The sequence below is a fragment of the Pungitius pungitius genome, chromosome 3 (assembly GCF_949316345.1).
Source record: "Pungitius pungitius chromosome 3, fPunPun2.1, whole genome shotgun sequence".
NCBI classification, from domain to species: domain Eukaryota; kingdom Metazoa; phylum Chordata; class Actinopteri; order Perciformes; family Gasterosteidae; genus Pungitius; species Pungitius pungitius.
In genome coordinates this window covers 23,326,951-23,345,911 of record NC_084902.1, presented here as the reverse complement: position 1 = coordinate 23,345,911, position 18,961 = coordinate 23,326,951, and the positions used below count along the sequence as shown (strand labels likewise).

At 45.5% G+C, this 18,961-nt stretch overlaps 3 protein-coding genes across 5 annotated transcripts in view; 1 reads left to right on the top strand and 2 right to left on the bottom strand.

The window, feature by feature from the left end:
* LOC119217621 (sodium-driven chloride bicarbonate exchanger-like) overlaps positions 1-822 on the bottom strand; it is a 39,913-nt gene extending 39,091 nt beyond the window's left edge. For 2 of the 3 annotated variants that reach the window (XM_037471406.2, XM_037471414.2), the window contains exon 1: positions 238-814. In XM_037471406.2, coding sequence (XP_037327303.1) covers positions 238-285 — 48 coding nt within the window. In that variant the 5' untranslated portion in view covers positions 286-814. Of the gene's footprint in view, positions 1-237 lie in introns of all 3 variants that reach the window. The other variant, XM_037471435.2, reaches the window with a different exon arrangement.
* A 309-nt stretch (positions 823-1,131) lies between these two features.
* stk24b (serine/threonine kinase 24b (STE20 homolog, yeast)) lies at positions 1,132-10,827 on the top strand. The gene is made up of 12 exons (XM_037471467.2): positions 1,132-1,784; positions 2,355-2,475; positions 5,023-5,253; positions 5,461-5,517; positions 5,925-6,033; positions 6,311-6,468; positions 7,089-7,274; positions 7,370-7,518; positions 7,665-7,788; positions 8,080-8,148; positions 8,228-8,364; positions 8,472-10,827. The coding sequence occupies exons 2-12, from the start codon at positions 2,434-2,436 to the stop codon at positions 8,503-8,505; spliced, it is 1,296 nt and encodes a 431-aa protein (XP_037327364.2). The 5' UTR covers positions 1,132-1,784; positions 2,355-2,433; the 3' UTR covers positions 8,506-10,827.
* Positions 10,828-10,976: 149 nt separating this feature from the next.
* Positions 10,977-18,434, bottom strand: slc15a1b (solute carrier family 15 member 1b). Its single transcript, XM_037471451.2, has 23 exons — positions 18,321-18,434; positions 18,041-18,075; positions 17,783-17,867; positions 17,311-17,452; positions 16,907-17,026; positions 16,707-16,806; positions 16,092-16,182; positions 15,906-15,989; positions 15,169-15,251; positions 14,960-15,046; positions 14,793-14,882; positions 14,664-14,708; positions 14,516-14,548; positions 14,342-14,430; positions 13,678-13,759; positions 13,453-13,569; positions 13,203-13,343; positions 12,745-12,791; positions 12,393-12,500; positions 12,180-12,291; positions 11,969-12,103; positions 11,741-11,848; positions 10,977-11,406 (listed from the first exon to the last, which is right to left on the bottom strand). Exons 2-23 carry the CDS (start codon positions 18,065-18,067, stop codon positions 11,155-11,157), a joined length of 2,178 nt encoding a protein of 725 aa, XP_037327348.2. The 5' UTR covers positions 18,068-18,075; positions 18,321-18,434; the 3' UTR covers positions 10,977-11,154.
* Positions 18,435-18,961: the final 527 nt, after the last annotated feature.

Below are 18,961 nucleotides of genomic sequence, written 5' to 3'. Positions count from 1 at the left end.
TGGGGTTGGATGCAATGCACACGAGAGTGCGTTGTGATGCGCAACCGGTCCAGCCGGGCCGCGGCACGCGTGGGCGAACCCCGGGGACCGAAATTTGTGCCATTTGGAAAAAATATTGAATATGAGAGCACACATCGATGAGACGTTTCATCGTCGGTGTTCAAATCTCATGACACGTTACGACCGACACCTCGAGTGCAAACGTGACATCGAACACAAAGCCGCGCGTGCACTTACCGTGGGTAAGAGCGGCTCCATCTGAGCTCCTTGATCGGTGATGTCCATCTTTTCTTTTCGGTGTTGTCTTCCCTTTCCTTCCTAGTCTCCTCGTTCAGGCGAGTCGTGACGCGCTACTCTGGAACCGCTGGTTGAAGATTGCTGTCTTCGTTTTTTCTTTCCTCCTTTTTTTATGAAGAATTTAAAAACCCAAACACCACTGCTTCACATCCACCGGTCGGGTTTTCTCAAATGGAGATAGCGCAGCATTCCCGTTCTGACCCATTTACGCACGAAGGAGGGAGGCAGCGCTTCCTATTATCGCACGCGTTCGACCCCCGGACGACGAGGCGCACGCTGTGTGTGAGTGTGTGAGTGTGTGGGTGGGTGCGTGTGCGTGTGTGTCTGTGAGAGAGAGGGAGAGGGAGAGGGGGGGGAGAGAATTCATCTGCGACGGCTATCCCCCGCATAAATAGCCCCACAGACAGACACAGATGCAGGGATTTCATTTTAGTGTAACTGAGTGACACCCAATTCATTTGGAAATCTATAAATAGGGCTAATTCGGATGTTTTTATTGATGATTGATGCATACGATTCAAACTGTTTGTTTAGGACATCTTGTGTAATCCCAGCGGCAGCAGCAATTCATTTTAGATTTGGCATGCAAATGCATTCTTTGATGTGGCCGAACAATGTGCACGTTCTCAAGGCCCCTCTGTTAGAACATGTTGAATCATCTCAATCATCAGAATCCGCTGCAGATATCAATCTATTCCATTATAATGCATCAAAGGGTTCTTGGCGACCACGAATAACACTGGTTGCGGTAATGCACGGGCCAACCATTCATTCTGGCTCACTGCAGAGCCCCACAAAAAGAGGCTGCTGCTCCCGCGAGGCGATGATGACGACGACGACGATGATGATGGTGATGATGATGAAGGTGCACTGGCGCCTTCTTGTGGCGAAACACGCGAAACGCTGAGTTGTTTTGACTCAATTGGCGCTGCAAATAGTATCGGTTGGAGAGTTCGACTCGCTCAGTCGTGCACGCTGATGCGATGCGCGTGTCGGAGAGGAGTGCGATGTCGTTGTAAAGTGTCAACAATATAAAGTGGGTTTAAGTGTGATTAAGTTTTGGACGCGCACCTCACATGCTTTCAAACGGGCATTTGGATAAATGAAAAGTCAGTTAATTCCTGGTTCCACTTCTACAGAACACGGATGAATGGTGGTTTATGAATTAGACCAAAAACACCAGATCTCAGGAACTAACTTGAGACGAGACGGAATTCTGATCGTCAATGCCATATCAAAACGATCTAATTTTGACCTCTCAAGGTATCAAGGTAAAAAACTTGTTTTGGGGAGGGGAGACCTCGGTTCCATTCACCTGGCACCAACACCGGGGATGGAGCAACGTTGTTGTTGATCCGGATCCGCCCAGCCAGGCGTCACAGCACCGACAAGATGGCCGAGAGTACGGGACGAAAGTGAGGGAGGAAACAAAAACACAGGCGAGCTATCCTTGCCGCAGATGCCCCGACCTGGAGCGCTGCTGAAAGGCAAGTTAGCACAAAGATTGAAGAAGAAAAAAAAGCGCAGCGCTATCGGTGGATTCTAGAGTGCCGTCGGTGCGTGACGTTTTTGGCATGCGGACAAACGGTGCTCCGAGCCGGCGCGCTGACGGACCGTTCGTTGGGTTGTCTGCGAGCTAACCATGTTAGCTAGCTGACAACACCGCTGGCGAGAGAAGACGCGTTCAGTTAAGTGACAGCTAGGTCATTTTTAAATAAACAGTCGTTGCCACGCCTTCGTTTCTATGAATTAAAAAATGTCTTGCAGCGGGATAGCTTCCCCCAAGTGGGAAATCCGTTTTAACAGCTAGCGCTTAGCAACCTAACATTGCGGATTTCTCGCTGGCAGCTCCGTAGTTAGCATTAGCAGACGTCTGTTAGCTTGCTCAGCTGTTTTTTTTTTTTTTGATGACTTGGGGTCGTTAACGCACCAGAAAGGCTGTTTGTGGCGGGGGGTGGAGGGTAGACGTTGTTCTCTCTGCATAACAGTACCTGAGGCGGTTCTCAGTGTGACCAGGTGTCCGGGAGGTCCGCTGACATTACCGGTACCGCCGGCAGGGACCGTAAGCATAAGTCGAACCGAGGGGAGACCAGCGCCGCGTTGTTGGACGAGGCGTAAATCTAGCCAGCAGCAACCATGGCCCACTCTCCGGTCCAGAGTAACCTGCCAGGGATGCAGGTAAGCCAAATGTCTTTGCAATTCGCCCTGCCATAAAGTAGTCGGGGTCAATGCCAGAACAAAATGTACACTATTTTTGGGACTCCCAGCTGCGGGTTTGCTTCCACCCTGTGACTTTGTGCATCTCGGGTAACGTTAACTTTCATCTCGTAAAAATCTCTCTAGCGGGGCCGTAAACTCTTCAAACCTGATAATGCACCCAAATTAATGCTGTAATGGGCCGAATGAATGGGAGGGAAAACAAACAAACATTCCTCGACATAAAATAGAGTACAAGATAGAGACCGTGAAGTGTATGCGACGCCGGAACAAATATAATAACCTTACTGTCAATCTCCGCTATGGCGTCTTTAGTATATTGACATTCTGCCACTGAATGTCACATTTTTTGCAACAGAAGAATGCGCAGTGAACGCAACATTCTGATCACTCATCCGGGACTTCAGGTCCCCTGTAGGAACACTCTCAAGCACACGCGCCTTGATTTAGCCTCCGCCGCTATCTTTAGGAATTTGCCTAGAGGGGATAATTGTGTTGGGAAGATGACTAAAGGAGATAACTGTTCTTAATGTAAACTGCCTGGTGCACCATATTGGCTTTTCCTTTGCTGATTTCTCTGCTTTGGAAGTCAAGGCCGCGACTCCGAATCTGGGAGCGGATGCTTCAGGGGGGAACAGCAACTGCAGGGATTTTGGCACAAACAAAGAGCATAATAACTTAAGAAATAAATTGTGAAGAAGTTCTTTGCTGCCAGTCAGGTGACGATTTTTCTTAAAGGACAGGGAGGCAAGTGGAAATTTTTTAGCTGGTCAGCTGATATGCAATGCAGAATTTTCGAATGGTCTATACCTACCAGTTTAAATCTGGCAGCAAAAGCTCTTAATGCAATTCAAACCCTCCTGAAGAAAGTATTATACTGTTGTAACACGATATGAGTCATCACTTGATCACCTCTGTCCACACTTTCCATTAGCGGAATCACCGTTTGGATGCTTGAATAAATCTCTTTCATTGCACCAAAAAGGGTCATCAACACAAGGAACTCTTTTTGTGTGTGTGTGTGTGTGTGTGTGTGTGTGTGTGTGTGTGTGTGTGTGTGTGTGTGTGTGTGTGTGTGTGTGTGTGTGTGTGTGTGTGTGTGTGTGTGTGTGTGTGTGTGTGTGTGTGTGTGTGAGAGTAAGGCGGCTGCTATCTGTAAAAAAAGGCATATTGACCCGGTCTCTGCTCTGAAAAGGTCATAAAAGGAAATGTTTTTCGCTCTTGTGTTTTCCACACAACAGCCCCTGGAGGGCTCACTTCCGGCAGGGTTTCTTTTTCTTTCTTTTTTTTTTTTTTTCTTCGGTCAACGCTCCAACACACACATGCAGCTACAGTGTGCTGCCAACGACAAGTCGGGAGATCTGAGGGCTCGATTCGCACCCCCCCCTTGTCCTCGTATATGTCAGTGTGCCAACAGCCTTTTCTGGCTCGAACGGTGATATTGTGCTTTTCCTCGTTGCCCTGCCAGCACCAGCTGGCCAATCTGTCCAAAACCCAGTATCCAATGTCTCACCGGGGATGGTCTTAATGCAGAACAATTCTCAACATTTTTGAGATATTTTGATTCATTCACTTTTTATGTTTGTTTTAGAAAAATACATGAAAAATGTCTAATATCTTATCTGCTTGAGTTAATCCATTACAAATTGAAAATCTGGTTTCTGGAGGGTTGGTGGGACTAAACAAAGAAAATTTGGAGATGTGCTAGTGAACTATTGCTGCATTCAAACTAAAACAAGACTCGCCGGACTAGTTGCAGTTAATTCGCCTTCGTTCACGTCCGCTTCAGTAGCGTTTAGTGAATATCTTTGCTTATCATCCCTGCTATCCACCATGGAAACCACTATTTCTGCTCTGTACTTGTGGAAACTACACAAACTTCGGAAACCAATTAACCTACAGGCGTTCATTCTCAGTGTGTCTGTTTCCGGTGAGCGTCAGTTTCATAAAGTGTATTCAAGCTTTGGCAGCAGGACGCCGGTGATGAAGAGCACAGCATCTCAACACTGATTGGCTTTCGCAGAACTGCGTCGGGCGAGTTTATTAGATGTATTCGCTTCGCTCCATTCGCCGTTGCGTGTGCCGTCTTTCGCGTCCTCCGCACCGTCTTTTTAAAAATTCCCCACAACCATTTGCGTCTGTGCATTCACTTTGCATGGAATCTACTTGTGCGAATAATTCGCTTCGCTTTTGGTGTGAACGCAGCATCAGAGGAGATAATCATTTCATAGATCAATCGTGAAACAATTACCCAAATAAATAAACATCATTTCAATGCTTCCTAACTTGCATGTTATCCAACTGGTACACTCTTTCCCTTTCATTCTCCTTTGTGTCTCTCTCTGTGTGCACAAACACAAAAGGTGTTGCAACAAGTGAATTAATGTATCCTGTAAGAATGCCTTTCCTCAACCCACCCGCTGGTGTTTCCTATTTACTCCCCCGGCGTTCAGTCCTTTTCAAACGTTCCCTTTTCATGTTTTCAATCCACTTTCCTGTCGCCCCCAGAACACCAAGGCCGACCCGGAAGAGCTGTTCACTAAGCTGGAGCGCATCGGCAAGGGCTCGTTCGGCGAGGTGTTCAAAGGCATCGACAATCGCACCCAGAAGGTGGTGGCCATCAAGACCATTGACCTGGAGGAGGCGGAGGACGAGATCGAGGACATCCAGCAGGAGATCACCGTGCTGAGCCAGTGCGACAGCCCCTTCGTCACCAAGTACTACGGCTCGTACCTCAAGGTGACGCTTGTGATGGCGACCGGGTTCTGGTCTGTGACGCGCAGAAAGCCTTATTTAAGTTCCTAGGCCTCAGGCGGCATCCCACACAAGCCCCGTAGTAGTGTCATCAGGACTCGTTTGCGTCTCGCAATGAATCGATAACCAATAAGATGAGTCAGCAGCAATTCACCGCTCACTGTCCTCTCTTCTCCGTCTCCCCTGTGCCAGGACACAAAGCTATGGATCATCATGGAGTACTTAGGGGGAGGCTCGGCGTTGGATTTGGTAAGTGCACTCTGACATCGGTTTGTCCTTCACAGTCTTGCTTTACCCCCCCCCCCCCCCCCCCCTACAAAGCATTTCTTTTCTTTAGACATTTGTCACTCTTATGTATGAAGAAAAGCATTCTTCAATTTAAAAAGCGGAGACATCACATTTTGTGTCTTCGCTCTGAAATGTGAAGAATGCTTTTTGTCTCTTGATTATTGTGTACATTCCGGGGACATTAGCTCCCGGGAGCCTCTCCGGAAATTAAATTGCACCCAGTCTCTTTTTTTTTTCTTCTCTCAGTTGTTTGGAATGTTTAATAGTAAGACAGGAAGGAGGAGAAAGTATGGAGGGAAAATATCAGGCTTTCAAACAACGAGTGAGAAATGTTCTGTGTCGGTTTGTTCCCCCCTCCTCCCCCAAAGATGGAACCCGGATGCCTGGACGAGACCCAGATCGCCACCATCCTGAGGGAGATCCTCAAGGGGCTGGAGTACCTGCACTCGGAGAAGAAGATCCACCGGGATATCAAAGGTAGCCGGGCGGGCCTGGGAGTGCGCCGCAGGCCACGGAGCACACACAAAGTATCACGTAGCGCATTAATGGTATTGACGTACACTTATGGGTTTCACTCATTATGGAGTTTGTGTTGCAATGCAGGGGGGGGGAATTGAGGTGAACGCTGCAGCGCTTCACTAAAAGGCTACTGACAGTGGTCAGTTTGCAAAAATAAATCGGCTGATAAATGGCGTCTACGTGTTCTCAGAGCTGCATCAAGCCATCCATCTGTCCCCCCCCTCCTCCCCTACAGCCGCCAACGTGCTGCTGTCTGAGCAGGGGGAAGTGAAGCTGGCGGATTTCGGCGTGGCGGGGCAGCTCACCGACACCCAGATCAAACGCAACACCTTCGTCGGCACGCCCTTCTGGATGGCCCCCGAGGTCATCAAACAGTCGGCGTATGACTCCAAGGTGAGGGGGGGGAGGGGTCTCGTTGTACACTTTGGGTGTGTTTGATCGGGTTGATTTGCAACAACGGCGTGATCACAGTGGTACGGCCCAAAAGGCGTCCGGAAAGGTGCTACCGGCAGCTAGGGGGCGGGGCTTAAGTTTCCACTAGCCTCAGCTCAGAACAAGTGAGTTCCACTTACAGTTTTCCGCCGTGCACCTAGAAAGCCTCCCGCGTCGCTATGGCAACAAGCAACCGTGAGCTGCTCTCTGCCAGTGGAGTTGGGTAGATCCCCGTTTCTGACCGTTCCGTTGCACAAGCCTGAACCGGTTTCCATTTAATGCAAATCCAATTGGACTTAAACAGCAGACGTGGTCGGGGCGACAAAAATGAAAAGAGTTGCTCTCGACAGGAATAAACCTGCAGCCCGGTGGTTGACCATCTCACACCGGTAAGAAGTTGTTTACACCGGTCCAATCCTGGCCACCCGTCTGAATAACGGAATATGTTTATTCCTCTTTTGAGATGCTGTAAACTGTATCAAACAAATGGGACTAAATCTCACCACACCTAAACCCTCTTATTAATCCCCTGGGATTTCATTCCCCATCTTTTGTTTTTTTGCCACCCCGTGCATCTCCAGGCCGACATCTGGTCGCTGGGCATCACGGCCATCGAGCTGGCGAAAGGCGAGCCGCCGCACTCGGAGCTCCACCCCATGAAGGTCCTGTTCCTCATCCCAAAGAACACCCCGCCCACGCTGGAGGGCAGCTACAGCAAGCCGCTCAAGGAGTTCATCGAGGCGTGCCTCAACAAAGAGCCCAGCTTCGTGAGTAGCCGTCTCACATTGAGAGAAAAGTCTTTTCGAGACTTTGTGTCGGCTAACACCCCCGTGCCCCCCTCCCCCCATCTCCGCGTCCGCAGAGGCCAACTGCCAAAGAGCTGCTGAAGCATAAGCTGATTGTGCGCCATGCGAAAAAGACGTCCTACCTGACGGAGCTGGTGGACAAGTACAAGCGGTGGAAGGCGGAGCAGTCGAGAACCGCAGAGTCCAGTTCGGACGAGTCCGACTCGTACGTTTCCAAGTTTCAGCCCTCCTCGCTTTCTGTGTCAAGCCATGAGTGTATTTACGGAGTGCGATTATGCTGGACAGAATAAACATGAAAATGCCCTCCCTGCTGCTGCACTCACGTTTGTTGTTCTCTCTTCTTCCAATCAGAGAGCAGGACGGCCAGGCGTCGGGCGGAAACGACTTTGGCAGCGACGACTGGATCTTCACCATCCGAGAGAAGGACCCCAAGAAGCTGCAGAACGGGGAGGGCCAGTCGGGGGCGGCAGACCAGGTGAGAGCTTCAAAGATAAAAAGTTATAGTTTAGTTTTTGCTGTTTGTATAGCATATTAAAAACTATTTGATTACTTAGGACTGAAGTTTTAGTTGATAATGGGGCAAATATAATGTATTTTCTTATGTGGCTTTAGATAAAACCAACTAGTATGTAAAGGGCTGATATATTCAGAAAATGTATATTTGGTAGGGCTGAGAGTGTAAAATAATTAATTGTGCGTCGTTTCACAAAGACTAACCTGTAGTGTAGTAGTGGCGTTATTTTAATCCTCTCTCTGTTTTCCACAGACAAAAGACATTCCAAAGAGGCCTTATTCACAGAGCCTGGCCACGGTCATCTCTCCGGCATTGGCTGAGGTAAGTCAGTTGGTCTTCCTCGCTCTCCCTTCTGGCTCACTTGAGTTTCGGGAACCAACCCTCTGCCCCCCCTCCTCAGCTGAAGGCGCGGCAGGAGCAGGTCAACGGGAACCCCGTGGTCCTGGACGAGCTGAGGGAGGCCATCCTGCTGGCCGAGGAGTCCTACCCCGGCATCGCCGACTCCCTGGTGGCTCACATGGTCCAGCGGCTCCAGAGGTAACGCTCCATTGTCCCTCATCGGGTCTTCTAGATTGTAAAATGTATTTTTATTTTATTTTTGAAACTGCAGAAGACAATGATGTAGCTTTTTATTTCTCCCGCAGTTTCTCCACAAGCCGGACGTCCTCCTCCTCCTAGTTACTGGCTCTCTGCTCCAGCCCTCATCTCCTGCCCCCTCCCCCTAACACCTCAGCCAGGTCAAAGGGTCGAGCCGTTCAACACCAGCCGACCACATTTGGCCGTGTGTGAGTGTGCGTGCGTGTATGTGTGTGCGGGGGAGCTGAGCTACATTGTAAAAACGCCTGAACGCCAAAGTGGAAGCGCACAGCTTCTTTCAGCCACTGACGAGAGGGGAGGTTCAGGTGGGAGCGGGGGGGCAGCAGCAGCAGCCCACAACGGAATGACGCCACAGCCCCATGCCGCCGCCCAGTCTCCGCGTGGAATCTGCCTCTGCCCCCCCCCCCCCACCGCAAAATCCAAGACTTCATTAACCCCCCTCTCAACGCAGGCATCAAATCCCCAGAACCTCTGAAAAGCAACCTGTAGGGATATTATGTGCTCGTGTGGGTGACCGTGTGTGTGTGTGTGTGTGTGTGACCGTGTGTGTGACCGTGTGTGAGTGTCCGCGCGCAAGACTCCCTGGTAAGGCAAATTTGCAGCATTCTTAATGAAACCTCAGGTAAAGCGCTTTAAGTGGACTTTGAGGCGAGGGGGTGTGGCCATGCTGTACATGATTACAAGTCGTTACTGCGGGAAAATAAATGGATCACTGTGTACAAAATGGTAAAGTGCATTTTGTAGATATGGGCAGTGTTTAAAAGCAGATATTTAAACTAGAGCTAAACGGTAAATGCCTTTCTGAGACGGACACACACACATCCGGCGTTTCATTGCAGGTTTTTGGTTCCTCTCCACGAGCGAATTCAAGCTCTTGTTCTGTCAGTGTTCTTTTTTTTTTTTTTTTTCTCTCAGAGTGACCGAGTTCCAATCTCCCGGTTTGAATCGGCAGACTAACTACAATACTAAGCGTACTTTTGTTTAGAGTCCTCTTCTTTTGTGTAGTCCGGTGAGGAAAGCAAAAGACTACCCCGTTCTTTATGTTTTTAAATGGGCAAAGAATGGAGGTGGAATGACACCGTCTGAGTGGAGCCCGGGACATTTACGAAGGGGAAACATGAGGGGGGCGGTTGAGCACCGATACCATGTGAAGTATTATTTTTCCTTGGCAACATATTTCTCCTTTTAGCTTTTTTTATTAACGTGGCGGGGAGGATCCCGCTCACAGCCACTCGTAGATTGTGCACCGCTGCAGACGTCAACGTCATCCCAGACTTCCTTGGTTTCTCAGTTCCACGCCATGTTAGAAGTGTCATATCTCTCTTTTAATGCTCTGCCCAGATATTGGTAGTATGATTTGCACCTTCCGTTGTAGTTTTTTATTGTTGCACTTAGTATTTTTAAAAGAAGCGTGTAAGAGGAAGAACAAAAGAAACACACAAGGAAGTATTGCTAATAGCCATGTTTTACTATATATGTTTACTTAAGAGTTCCAGAATTTACTACTGTGCTAATGCAGCAATAATGTTGAGGAGTTGCATCAAGACGCACTTGTCAACACAGGGATCGAAAGAAATTAAGAAATATCTGATATTTTTATAACTGCAAAGATGGAAATATGGAATGCTTTATGGATATGAGCGCCTGCATCGGGCAAAAAAATTATTATTTACCTTACAGAAAAACAATGCTACGGAAATAACTACAAAATGTGTACATTTGGTCTCCTTTATCATAGCTGACAGTTTATAGTACTGTATATAATCTTTGCTTGTGTCATTTGAGGATTCCCAAATTAAATGTAAGCTCCTTGTAAGCTTTCAAAGTGACATAAGAAATAAAGATCTATTGCTAACTGAGAGCCTTTTGTGTCGTGCATGTCTCATTGACGTGTGTAGAGGTGGTATTAGGACAGTAACAAAGCCAAATAGTTTGAATGCAACGCATAACAGGCAAAAGTTATAGAAATACTGTACTTCAATATTATCGTGTAAAATATTCAGTAAATATGTGATAAGTTCATGTTCTTTCTTTTATTAGTCCCATTCTCCCCCCATTTGGCCTTGATATTTTCCTGTACTGTAGATGAGTTTAGTTGGCCAAACTCTGTAAACATGAGAATTCTCCCAAACGTTCGCACTTAAATGATTTCATTTTGATCAATGTTAGCGTTGACCTCATGCGTGACCTCATACTATTGATACGCAGTGAAATCTGTTCAATAAATATTTGCAAACCTTTTCAAACTGAAAATGATCACACCGCTAGAGAAACAGAAACCTTTGTGTTAACCCCGATTAACCCCAATTATGACAGGGACCACAACCAACCTAGTTTGATTGAGAATATCATGAAACATTTTCTGTTAACATATATATATATATATATATATATATATATATATATATATTTACAAAACAGCGACAAAATATTAACTTTGGAATGTTTTGTATGTGTCTTCCATTAAATGCTATGAAATGTGAATTACATAAGGTTGCTTTACAGTGGAACACAATATATTATTAAAAAAACAATTTACAATGGCAAAAGCATGAATGAGACAAAATCTAAGTTTTTAATAATACGAGTCATCTTAGAAGAGACTTTAGAGAATTTAAGCCCAAAATAGTCTACATTTTCTTTCACTAACACTGTCCAACCAGAGCTTAACGTTAGGTTTGTCTTCTACTATCTTCTGACGAGAGGTAGGTCCTCCAAGAAGGGGTCGCCTCAGATTCTCGTCTGTTTCTTTTCCTCGTCGTCGTTGCTGGAGTCGGAACCCCTCCTCCCCTCTTTGCGTTGCTCCACTGAGTTCTTCCTGGTCATCTCCATGTTCCTCCTCTTCTCTTTCTGTTCGGGGTCCATCTGGGCAAACTCGGCCTCTATCTTTGCCGGGTCAATGTACGTGTAGAAGTAGGCCATGATGGCAAAGATAACGCACACCAACAGGAGCAGAGAGGCGAAGAGGATGTACTCGGCCCACTGGTGAACAGAAACAAACGGCGTTAATATGGGAGGGAAATACACCTCTATTTAAGAGAATAATCCTATCCGTTATATGTTCTAGCAACTGCCAGGGAGGACAATAAATGCTCTAATGTTATAAGCATAACGTTACTGTGGCCAAACCTGTTAATATTGCCCTTTTGAGCATTGTTATCATTTAGCTAACAGGTTTCTCTAATGCTCACAAAGCAAACCAAAATAACTATTACAAATTAGCAGTGAAATGTGCTCAACGAGCAAAATGTGTTGGAAATAATTGGAAAATGTATAACTTTCTAAACTAAGGTGAACATATATGAAAATCACACACCTGGTCTTGCAGTGTCGCAGCCTCAGCAACTATGAGGACAATAATGTTGCCAACAGCAACGGTAAAGAGCCAACCAGCCTGCAGCACGGACTTCATATTGCTTGGCGCCTGGAGAGCAAAAAGGAAAAAAGAACCAGAGCAAATTATGAAACAACAGAGTCTACATCTGTATTTTGTGTCAAAATTCCGTTCAGACGGACACCATCCGGAGGAAATCAGCCCTCTTACCTGTGAGTAGGAGAACTCCAGGCCAGTGACGGAGAACACCACCTCCCCTATGGTGATGAGGAAGTACTGTGGAATCTGCCAGGCCATGTGAAAGCTGTTCTGCTCGATGTCCACCACGGATCGGATGCTCTCGCACTACAAGACAGGATGTGTTACCTCAACCCCATACAAAAAGTTACATTCAAGCTAAATCAATATAATCACGAGTTACATTAGATCCAAATGCAAAAGTCGGAGGTATGATCAGGGTGAAAGAGCTGCCGAAGCCCAGTTCCTGAATGTAGACACACTCTTGACCAGGACTCTGGATCATGAACTGAGCTCTGAGGTGAGAAGAAAAACACAGGCGAGATAAAAAACCTCTCTGGTATTGTACGGCTATTTGTGGCATAAATGTCATAAACACGAAGAAAAAAACTCTTACGATCCCTTTGGTACGGCGACGTAGACCGACATGTTGTTTGCGCTGATGTCCCCAAAGTCCAAGTTACCAACCGTCACGTTCAGAAGTGAGCTCCAGCCGTTGAAAAATCTGGCGGAAGGACAATTCTCAATATCTTTTTTATACAGGGAAGTAAAAAAATCTCTGGTTTCTTGATGACAGAATTCAGACTCATCGTAATTGTCTACATTAGCGGCCCTAAAGTAATCCTGAATGCTTCTTGTCTTGGTGAAAACAATAATTCGGCAATTACAGGAAGATAAAAGAGTAAAGTGATTAAACCGTCTGCAGTAAAAAAGATGTTCCAATCAGTTATTAACCATTTGAGACTTACCTGATAGCATTAGCGCCCTGTTCCGGTTTTGCGTTTATGTCCGTGAACTAGAGAAAGAAAGAGACTCTGCTATTTGTCCTTTAAGTTGAATTTAATTTCATCGATTAAGGAAACATTATTCCCCCTCATTAATGTCCAATAGGAATCACATTTAGTCGTCCTCTTTTCGAGTGGAAAATACATTTTGACGTACGATTTTATAACAATTTGACAGCAGCTACGATGCCAGGGTGGTTTCAAATAGCAAATTTTATTTTCGATAAGCATTTCCGAGTTTGTAAAATACCCGGATCCGCGTGTACTGAGCAAGAAACAAGCTAAGCTAACTCAAATTTCCTAAACATCCACTGAACAAAAGGTTTCTGTATAACATGCTCGGCGGATTTTTGCGCAACCCCAGAACAAAGACAACCTGTGACTTCGATTGGACTCTAACCAGCTGCGTGCGGCGTGCTCACCGGGATCAGCTCGGGACTGGGCGTGTCCGGAACGATGACCATGGTTTTCCGGCTCCCGGGCGTTAAAGGGACTGAGTAATTGAAATCGGGCTTCACATTTAAATCAAAGGGTTGGTCAAAGGTCAGGTAATCCGGATTGGCCTGCGGGAGCGGAACAGAAGTCAAAATCAATGAGTCCTCCCACCTGCAGCGAGTGGAGACTTCACAGAGAGACTTGAGGTGCTTGGTGTCTTCTGCTAGGGTGGAATACCGTGAAAGCGTCCAAGGCGAACTCGTGGGTCCCGGCTTTGAGGCTCAGCGTTTTGTTGTCCATGTTGATGAACTTTACTTGGCCTTCCATGCTCGACGGGAACTTGGGCAGCGTTCGCTGGGAGAGAGATGGAAAATGCGTGAGAATTGGGCCTCATAAAGTGAAGTGCGTGTGTGTGGGTGTGTAAGTTGCGCAATATTTTGGGGGGTTTTGCGTTACGCTCACGTCAATCTGTATCTGGACCAGAGCAGCAGCAATGAATGCGAGGGCAGCAAAGAACATCCCCACAGTCATCCTCCTCAACGGGCTGCAGAGCGCATGCACACACAAACATTTATATATATATATATGCACACACACACACACATTATTATTATTATGTTATTTAATGGTTTGTTTAAATCAAAGTAATTTTTAACATAGTCTTTTATAAACCACCCGTATACTGCTAATAGGGTACAGTAAAATGATTAATACGACACATAGTATCTCATTTATGTAACCTTTTTTGTCAATATACATACCGTAGAACAGATATACAAAAAAAGTTGTGATAAAATCCCTTGCTGGCAGATAGACTGTATTTAGTTTGTATGAAAAGTGAAACACATGAATGACTTTGAGACTTTGAGTGACTATTATTGCAGACTTGTAAAGTTTTATGGACACGAGTGTCATTTATTTTGTGTCAAGGTTAGGCTAACCTTAGTACAGTTCATGAAGACACTGGAAAAAAATGAACTTGATAACAACAACTAGACATAGATAGATAGACTACATAGATGAAAAGAAAGGACATTATGTAGCTAGTCATTTTGTAGAAAGTCTGTAAAAAAAGCCAACCCTGACTTATATTCCATCAAACTGGACCAAAAAAAAAAGAACTCACGTAAAGTTTATTTTGCACTTGGCAATCAGCGGGTAGATCGCACTCTCCACGATCGGCACCAGAAGCAGGATCAAGATGGGGTTGACGGTCTGGTGACGAGAAGGCAAGTCACTCCCTCCCACAGCAGGTAGACATGACACAGTGAATCACGTGTAATCCACTTAAGTCTCTTACCTGCATCTGATCGGGCTGGATTGTGAGAATTCCCTGTTGAAAGAAAAGAAATGGAGGGAGACGTTCACAATCTCATCCGACTCTCTCTCTCTCTCTCTCTCTCTCTCTCTCTCTAAAAGTAAATGGTGCAAAAACTACAAACGCTTACAAAGTTTCCGTCCATGTTGGTCGCCTGGAGGGTCCACCTGGAGCCCTGTGGGGGAAACGCAGCTCTCCTTTAGTCTTTGGATTCTACTAGGACGCCTTATATCGGATCTGTGTGTTTCAACTCGGTCACCTGCTGGTCAAAGAGAGCCCAGAACATGGGCAGGGGGATGTAGAGGAACAGCACCTTCAGCACCATCTTCACCTGGGCTATCAGGAGTTTCTGGAGCCAAAGAAAGACCAGGGTGAGGACTGTGACCCGGGATGGTTTCAGTTCATGTGCTTGTGAGCTGCACTTACGTCGTACTTCTCCTCGGCCCAGTCCATCCAGTGGGTTCTTTTGGGGATTTCCTTGCTGCGGTGCCTGAAACGGTTCTTGATGGCAAACTGCAGATAACAGAGAAGGAGGGGGGGGGAGGGGTCTCGTGGGATTTTTTCGCACTCGCTGGAATGCATCTTAGATTAAAAACCTTTGGGACTCACAGGATGTTCGTCTCCTAGCAACTTACCCCAATGCAGCTGAAGACTTTCACCATGATGTTGCCTTGAGGGGGGGTCTTAACGTACATGTTGCTTCCAATAATGAACACAACTGCAGAAACGCACACACAAACAAACACACAAGTGTTTGACATTTGCTGCTCTTATCAGCAAATAAAATAGGTCATTGTTAATATGTTATTAACATACCTTATAATGCACTCAAATATGTACTATAAAACACACTTTATGTAGGGTAAGAAATAGGGTAATAACAAGTTAATAAATAGTTCATCAGTACATTTTCAGTCTCAGTAATAAACTGCAGATAAAAACATTGTACCCAGAAGCTGTCATCAAAAATGGTTTGTTTATTATCTATCAAATTAATATCTAATTCAATATAGGGCCCCTCCAACTATTTAGCATTTAACTTTTATTTAGTTGTGGACACTCGTGAGATACAAAATTTAGGTCAAATTATGTACGTTGACTCTAAGTCCCTCGTATTTCTCAAGATCTAAAAACTTTTTTTCAAATTCCACTTTTTGGTTTGTTTTTTTAATGGAATCTGTCTCCCAGACTAAGTTGATGACATCACTGTGACATAATCTGGGTTACTTTGTCAGATACCAAGCTCCTCCTGAGCAACTTAAGATCTTTATGGACTGTGAAGCACCATTGAGCTGGTGGCAATGTGGAAAATTGGTTTAGTACCCCTATCTGCTAAGTGAATACAACCTAAATTTAAAAAAGGAATTCTTACTCAGAGACACCACCATGAGACCAGCGGGGACGCCGAAGGCCAGCGAATAGCACTTCTGCTTGGTGTATATGCCGCACTCCTGAGCTGGAATGCACAGCACACACAGACACACATTCTGATTCTGATTGTGTTTTTAACTCCACTCGAGGGCCATTTGTGCCAATCCTGCTTCGTGGTCAGCGGTACCTCGGAGGATGGGGGTGATGACGGTGGACAGCAGGCTGCCAGCGTTGATGGACAGGTAGAAGATGGAGAAGAAGGTCCCTCTCTGCTTTTCCTGTTGGACGCGGAAAAGTTCAAATTAGGCCCTCGATGAGAAAAAACAGCGTTGCACATTTTTTGCCTCAGTGATAGTCTCTGATATTATGGCGGTAATCTTTGTCCCTGGCCTTGAATGTTGTAATAAGAGATGGACAGATGTACCTGTGGTTATTAGTTAATAAACAACCAGCTGGAAACAAATAGAGATACAAGAAGTGCTGACAGGAGGCGAACTGATGGCCGATTGAGTTGTTTTTTTAATTGCCTGCGTGGTGTTTGTGCAAACGTGCAAGAAAGAGAGAGAGATAACACACGGGTCCTGCATCATTGCATGTAAACAAGGAAATTGTTTATTTGGCCATAAAATAAAAACTCTATTATCTGACACATGTGAGATAACCCTCACCATAATCATAGAAAAACCAACTCATTATTATGAGACACTAATAAATATGAGAAAACTTATTTCATAATTGCAAAGTTCTCTTAGGACCTGGTAAGTACGTGAAGGATTGCGTGTTTGCTTGAGTGACATCTGACCTGATGGTCTTGAAATTGGTCCCCGCCGAAGGCCGACACGCAGGGCTTGATGCCCCCCGTTCCCAGGGCGATGAGGCCCAAGCCCAACATGGACAGAACTCTGAGGGCAAAGCACGGGAGGGGGGGGGGTACACAATGTCACTACTGGTCTTTGTGTCCACTGTTCCCCCGTCACTCCGCTCGGCGTGAGGTCAACTCACATGTGCAGGGTCAAGTTGTCAGGGGTGCCGTCCCTGTCTCCATCTGTGATGTCATGGATAGCACTCACTGCCAAGACAACCTGTCCCAACGTGTAGACGATGGACAGGTAAACAATAGTCCTGGGCAGGGGGTGCGAAGAGTGAAACAGTTGTACAGGTTCACGTAGAGATAAGATAGACAAGGGTCAAAAATCCAAGGATGAAATTTAACAGGTGATTTTGTAACATATACTTTAACCCCAACTACAACTCCGTCTACGGAAGGCTGTTTTTCATTGCTTGTGCGTCTGTGTATATATAAATATAATTTATAAAAGTGTAATTATTATATGCATGCATTCATATTCACAATGCTTTTTAAAAGTTGGTTGCAGGGTAAAACATTTACAGGATGGGAAACTTACTTGAACTTTCCGAGCCACGAGTCCGCCACGATGGCTCCCATGATGGGCGTCAGGTAGCAGAGAGCCACAAAGGTGTGGTAGACAGTGGTGGACAAGTCATCGTCCCAGCGCAGAAAGTACTTGAAGTACAACACCAGCACGGCTGCACACGAGAGAAAGTATTAGTGAGCTGGATCGGGTATTATTAAGATCTTTTCCTGACACCACTGTGCAAATACGCCATCATGTAGTACATGTAGTACAAAAGTGGAGGTCCTGCATTCACAATTGTATTCATGCAGTACAGATATGTATATATCCATAAATCTATCAGAAATTATAGTATTTTGTAAACGTTGATGTATTGTACTTTCTATTGATAAAAATTGTATCTACTTTCAACCACTGGGCAGAAAAAAACAATAAAAAAACAACATTAAGCATCATCTTTCACAAATGAATAGAGCAGTTTCACAACAGAAACAAACCTCACCTCGCATGCCATAGTAGGAGAAACGCTCGCAGAACTCATTGACCACAATGAAAAAGATACTTATTGGGAAGCCACAGACAGTAGCCTGTTCGGGGAAAGAAGGAAACAGTTTTTTAAGGCCCTATCGTGATGATTTTCTTTATTAATAACCATGAATGAATACGTATGGTTTGCGCTAACAACTGATGTCCAGTATCAGAGCATTATGCAATAAATCTGTACATATTTGTAAATACTGGAGAAACAGTTCTTACTTACACTCTTTTTCTTGGGATCCTTCCCCATGTCTTTGGCTGGCAGGAAGTCAAACATTAAATGTAAATGCAAAGATTAACATTGTCAAACGTGCCAAAGCAGTTACTAAAAGTAAAAGTAAAATTCCTGCATTACATTCCTGAAGCATTAAAAAATAACGATAATATCATCAATATAATAATAATAATTCCTCTAAAAACGTGCAGGAAGATAGATCCGCAAAATGTGAGAGTACGTCCCCTGAGCATCCCAGTCTCAAGCCCTGATCCAGACCGGCCCTTACCTGCTGGGGCTCTTGTGTGTGTCAACTTCGGGTTCCTTCTCTGACTGAATCCAGCAAAAGAGACACCTGTGACCCCTATCCAGATCCACGACGCCAAGGCCAGACCTGGTCAGCTTCTTATGCAACCTGCCATAAACCCGACTGCAACGCCTACCGATGCTGGGGCGTAAAACAGACACACACACACACACACACACACACACACACACACACACACACACACAGACACAGCATCTAACACCTACCAACAAGCAAGTCACCCGTTACTCCCACTTCCAACCACACTCTCCATGTCACAATCGGAAGTGTGTGCGTGTGTGTCATTCAGTAATTACTTTATGACTGAGGTTAACTCGTTTTTTATTACAGATCTAATGATAGTGTATGCAAATGCACAAAACTGGATAACATATTAAATCTAAAGGGTCAAGGAAACAAAAGGAGTAAAAGGTTGTTAGACATATCAAAATATATAGATTATTGTGTACATAAGCATTAAGGTATGGGAGGCTATACTTTATCGTCCAATAATATAACATTTCGAGGCCTGACCCGCAGGTTACCAGCAAAATTATACATAGTAAGTAAATAGCTGCCTTTCAGCACAAAATAGTTGTAGCCACCAAACGTTGTGTATCGCA

What these genes read in the sequence shown, in the direction of transcription:
- stk24b (XM_037471467.2), top strand. Translation starts at nt 2,434, where the DNA reads ATGGCCCACTCTCCGGTCCAGAGTAACCTGCCAGGGATGCAG. An exon ending in GTAACCTGCCAGGGATGCAG is followed by an intron (nt 2,476 to 5,022) that starts GTAAGCCAAATG and finishes TGTCGCCCCCAG; the next exon opens with AACACCAAGGCCGACCCGGA. An exon ending in GATCCACCGGGATATCAAAG is followed by an intron (nt 6,034 to 6,310) that starts GTAGCCGGGCGG and finishes CCTCCCCTACAG; the next exon opens with CCGCCAACGTGCTGCTGTCT.
- slc15a1b (XM_037471451.2), bottom strand. Translation starts at nt 18,067, where the DNA reads ATGGGGAAGGATCCCAAGAAAAAGAGT. An exon ending in AAGTCTTCAGCTGCATTGGG is followed by an intron (nt 15,047 to 15,168) that starts GTAAGTTGCTAG and finishes TGTTATCTGCAG; the next exon opens with TTTGCCATCAAGAACCGTTT. An exon ending in TCGCCTTGGACGCTTTCACG is followed by an intron (nt 13,344 to 13,452) that starts GTATTCCACCCT and finishes CCGCTCCCGCAG; the next exon opens with GCCAATCCGGATTACCTGAC.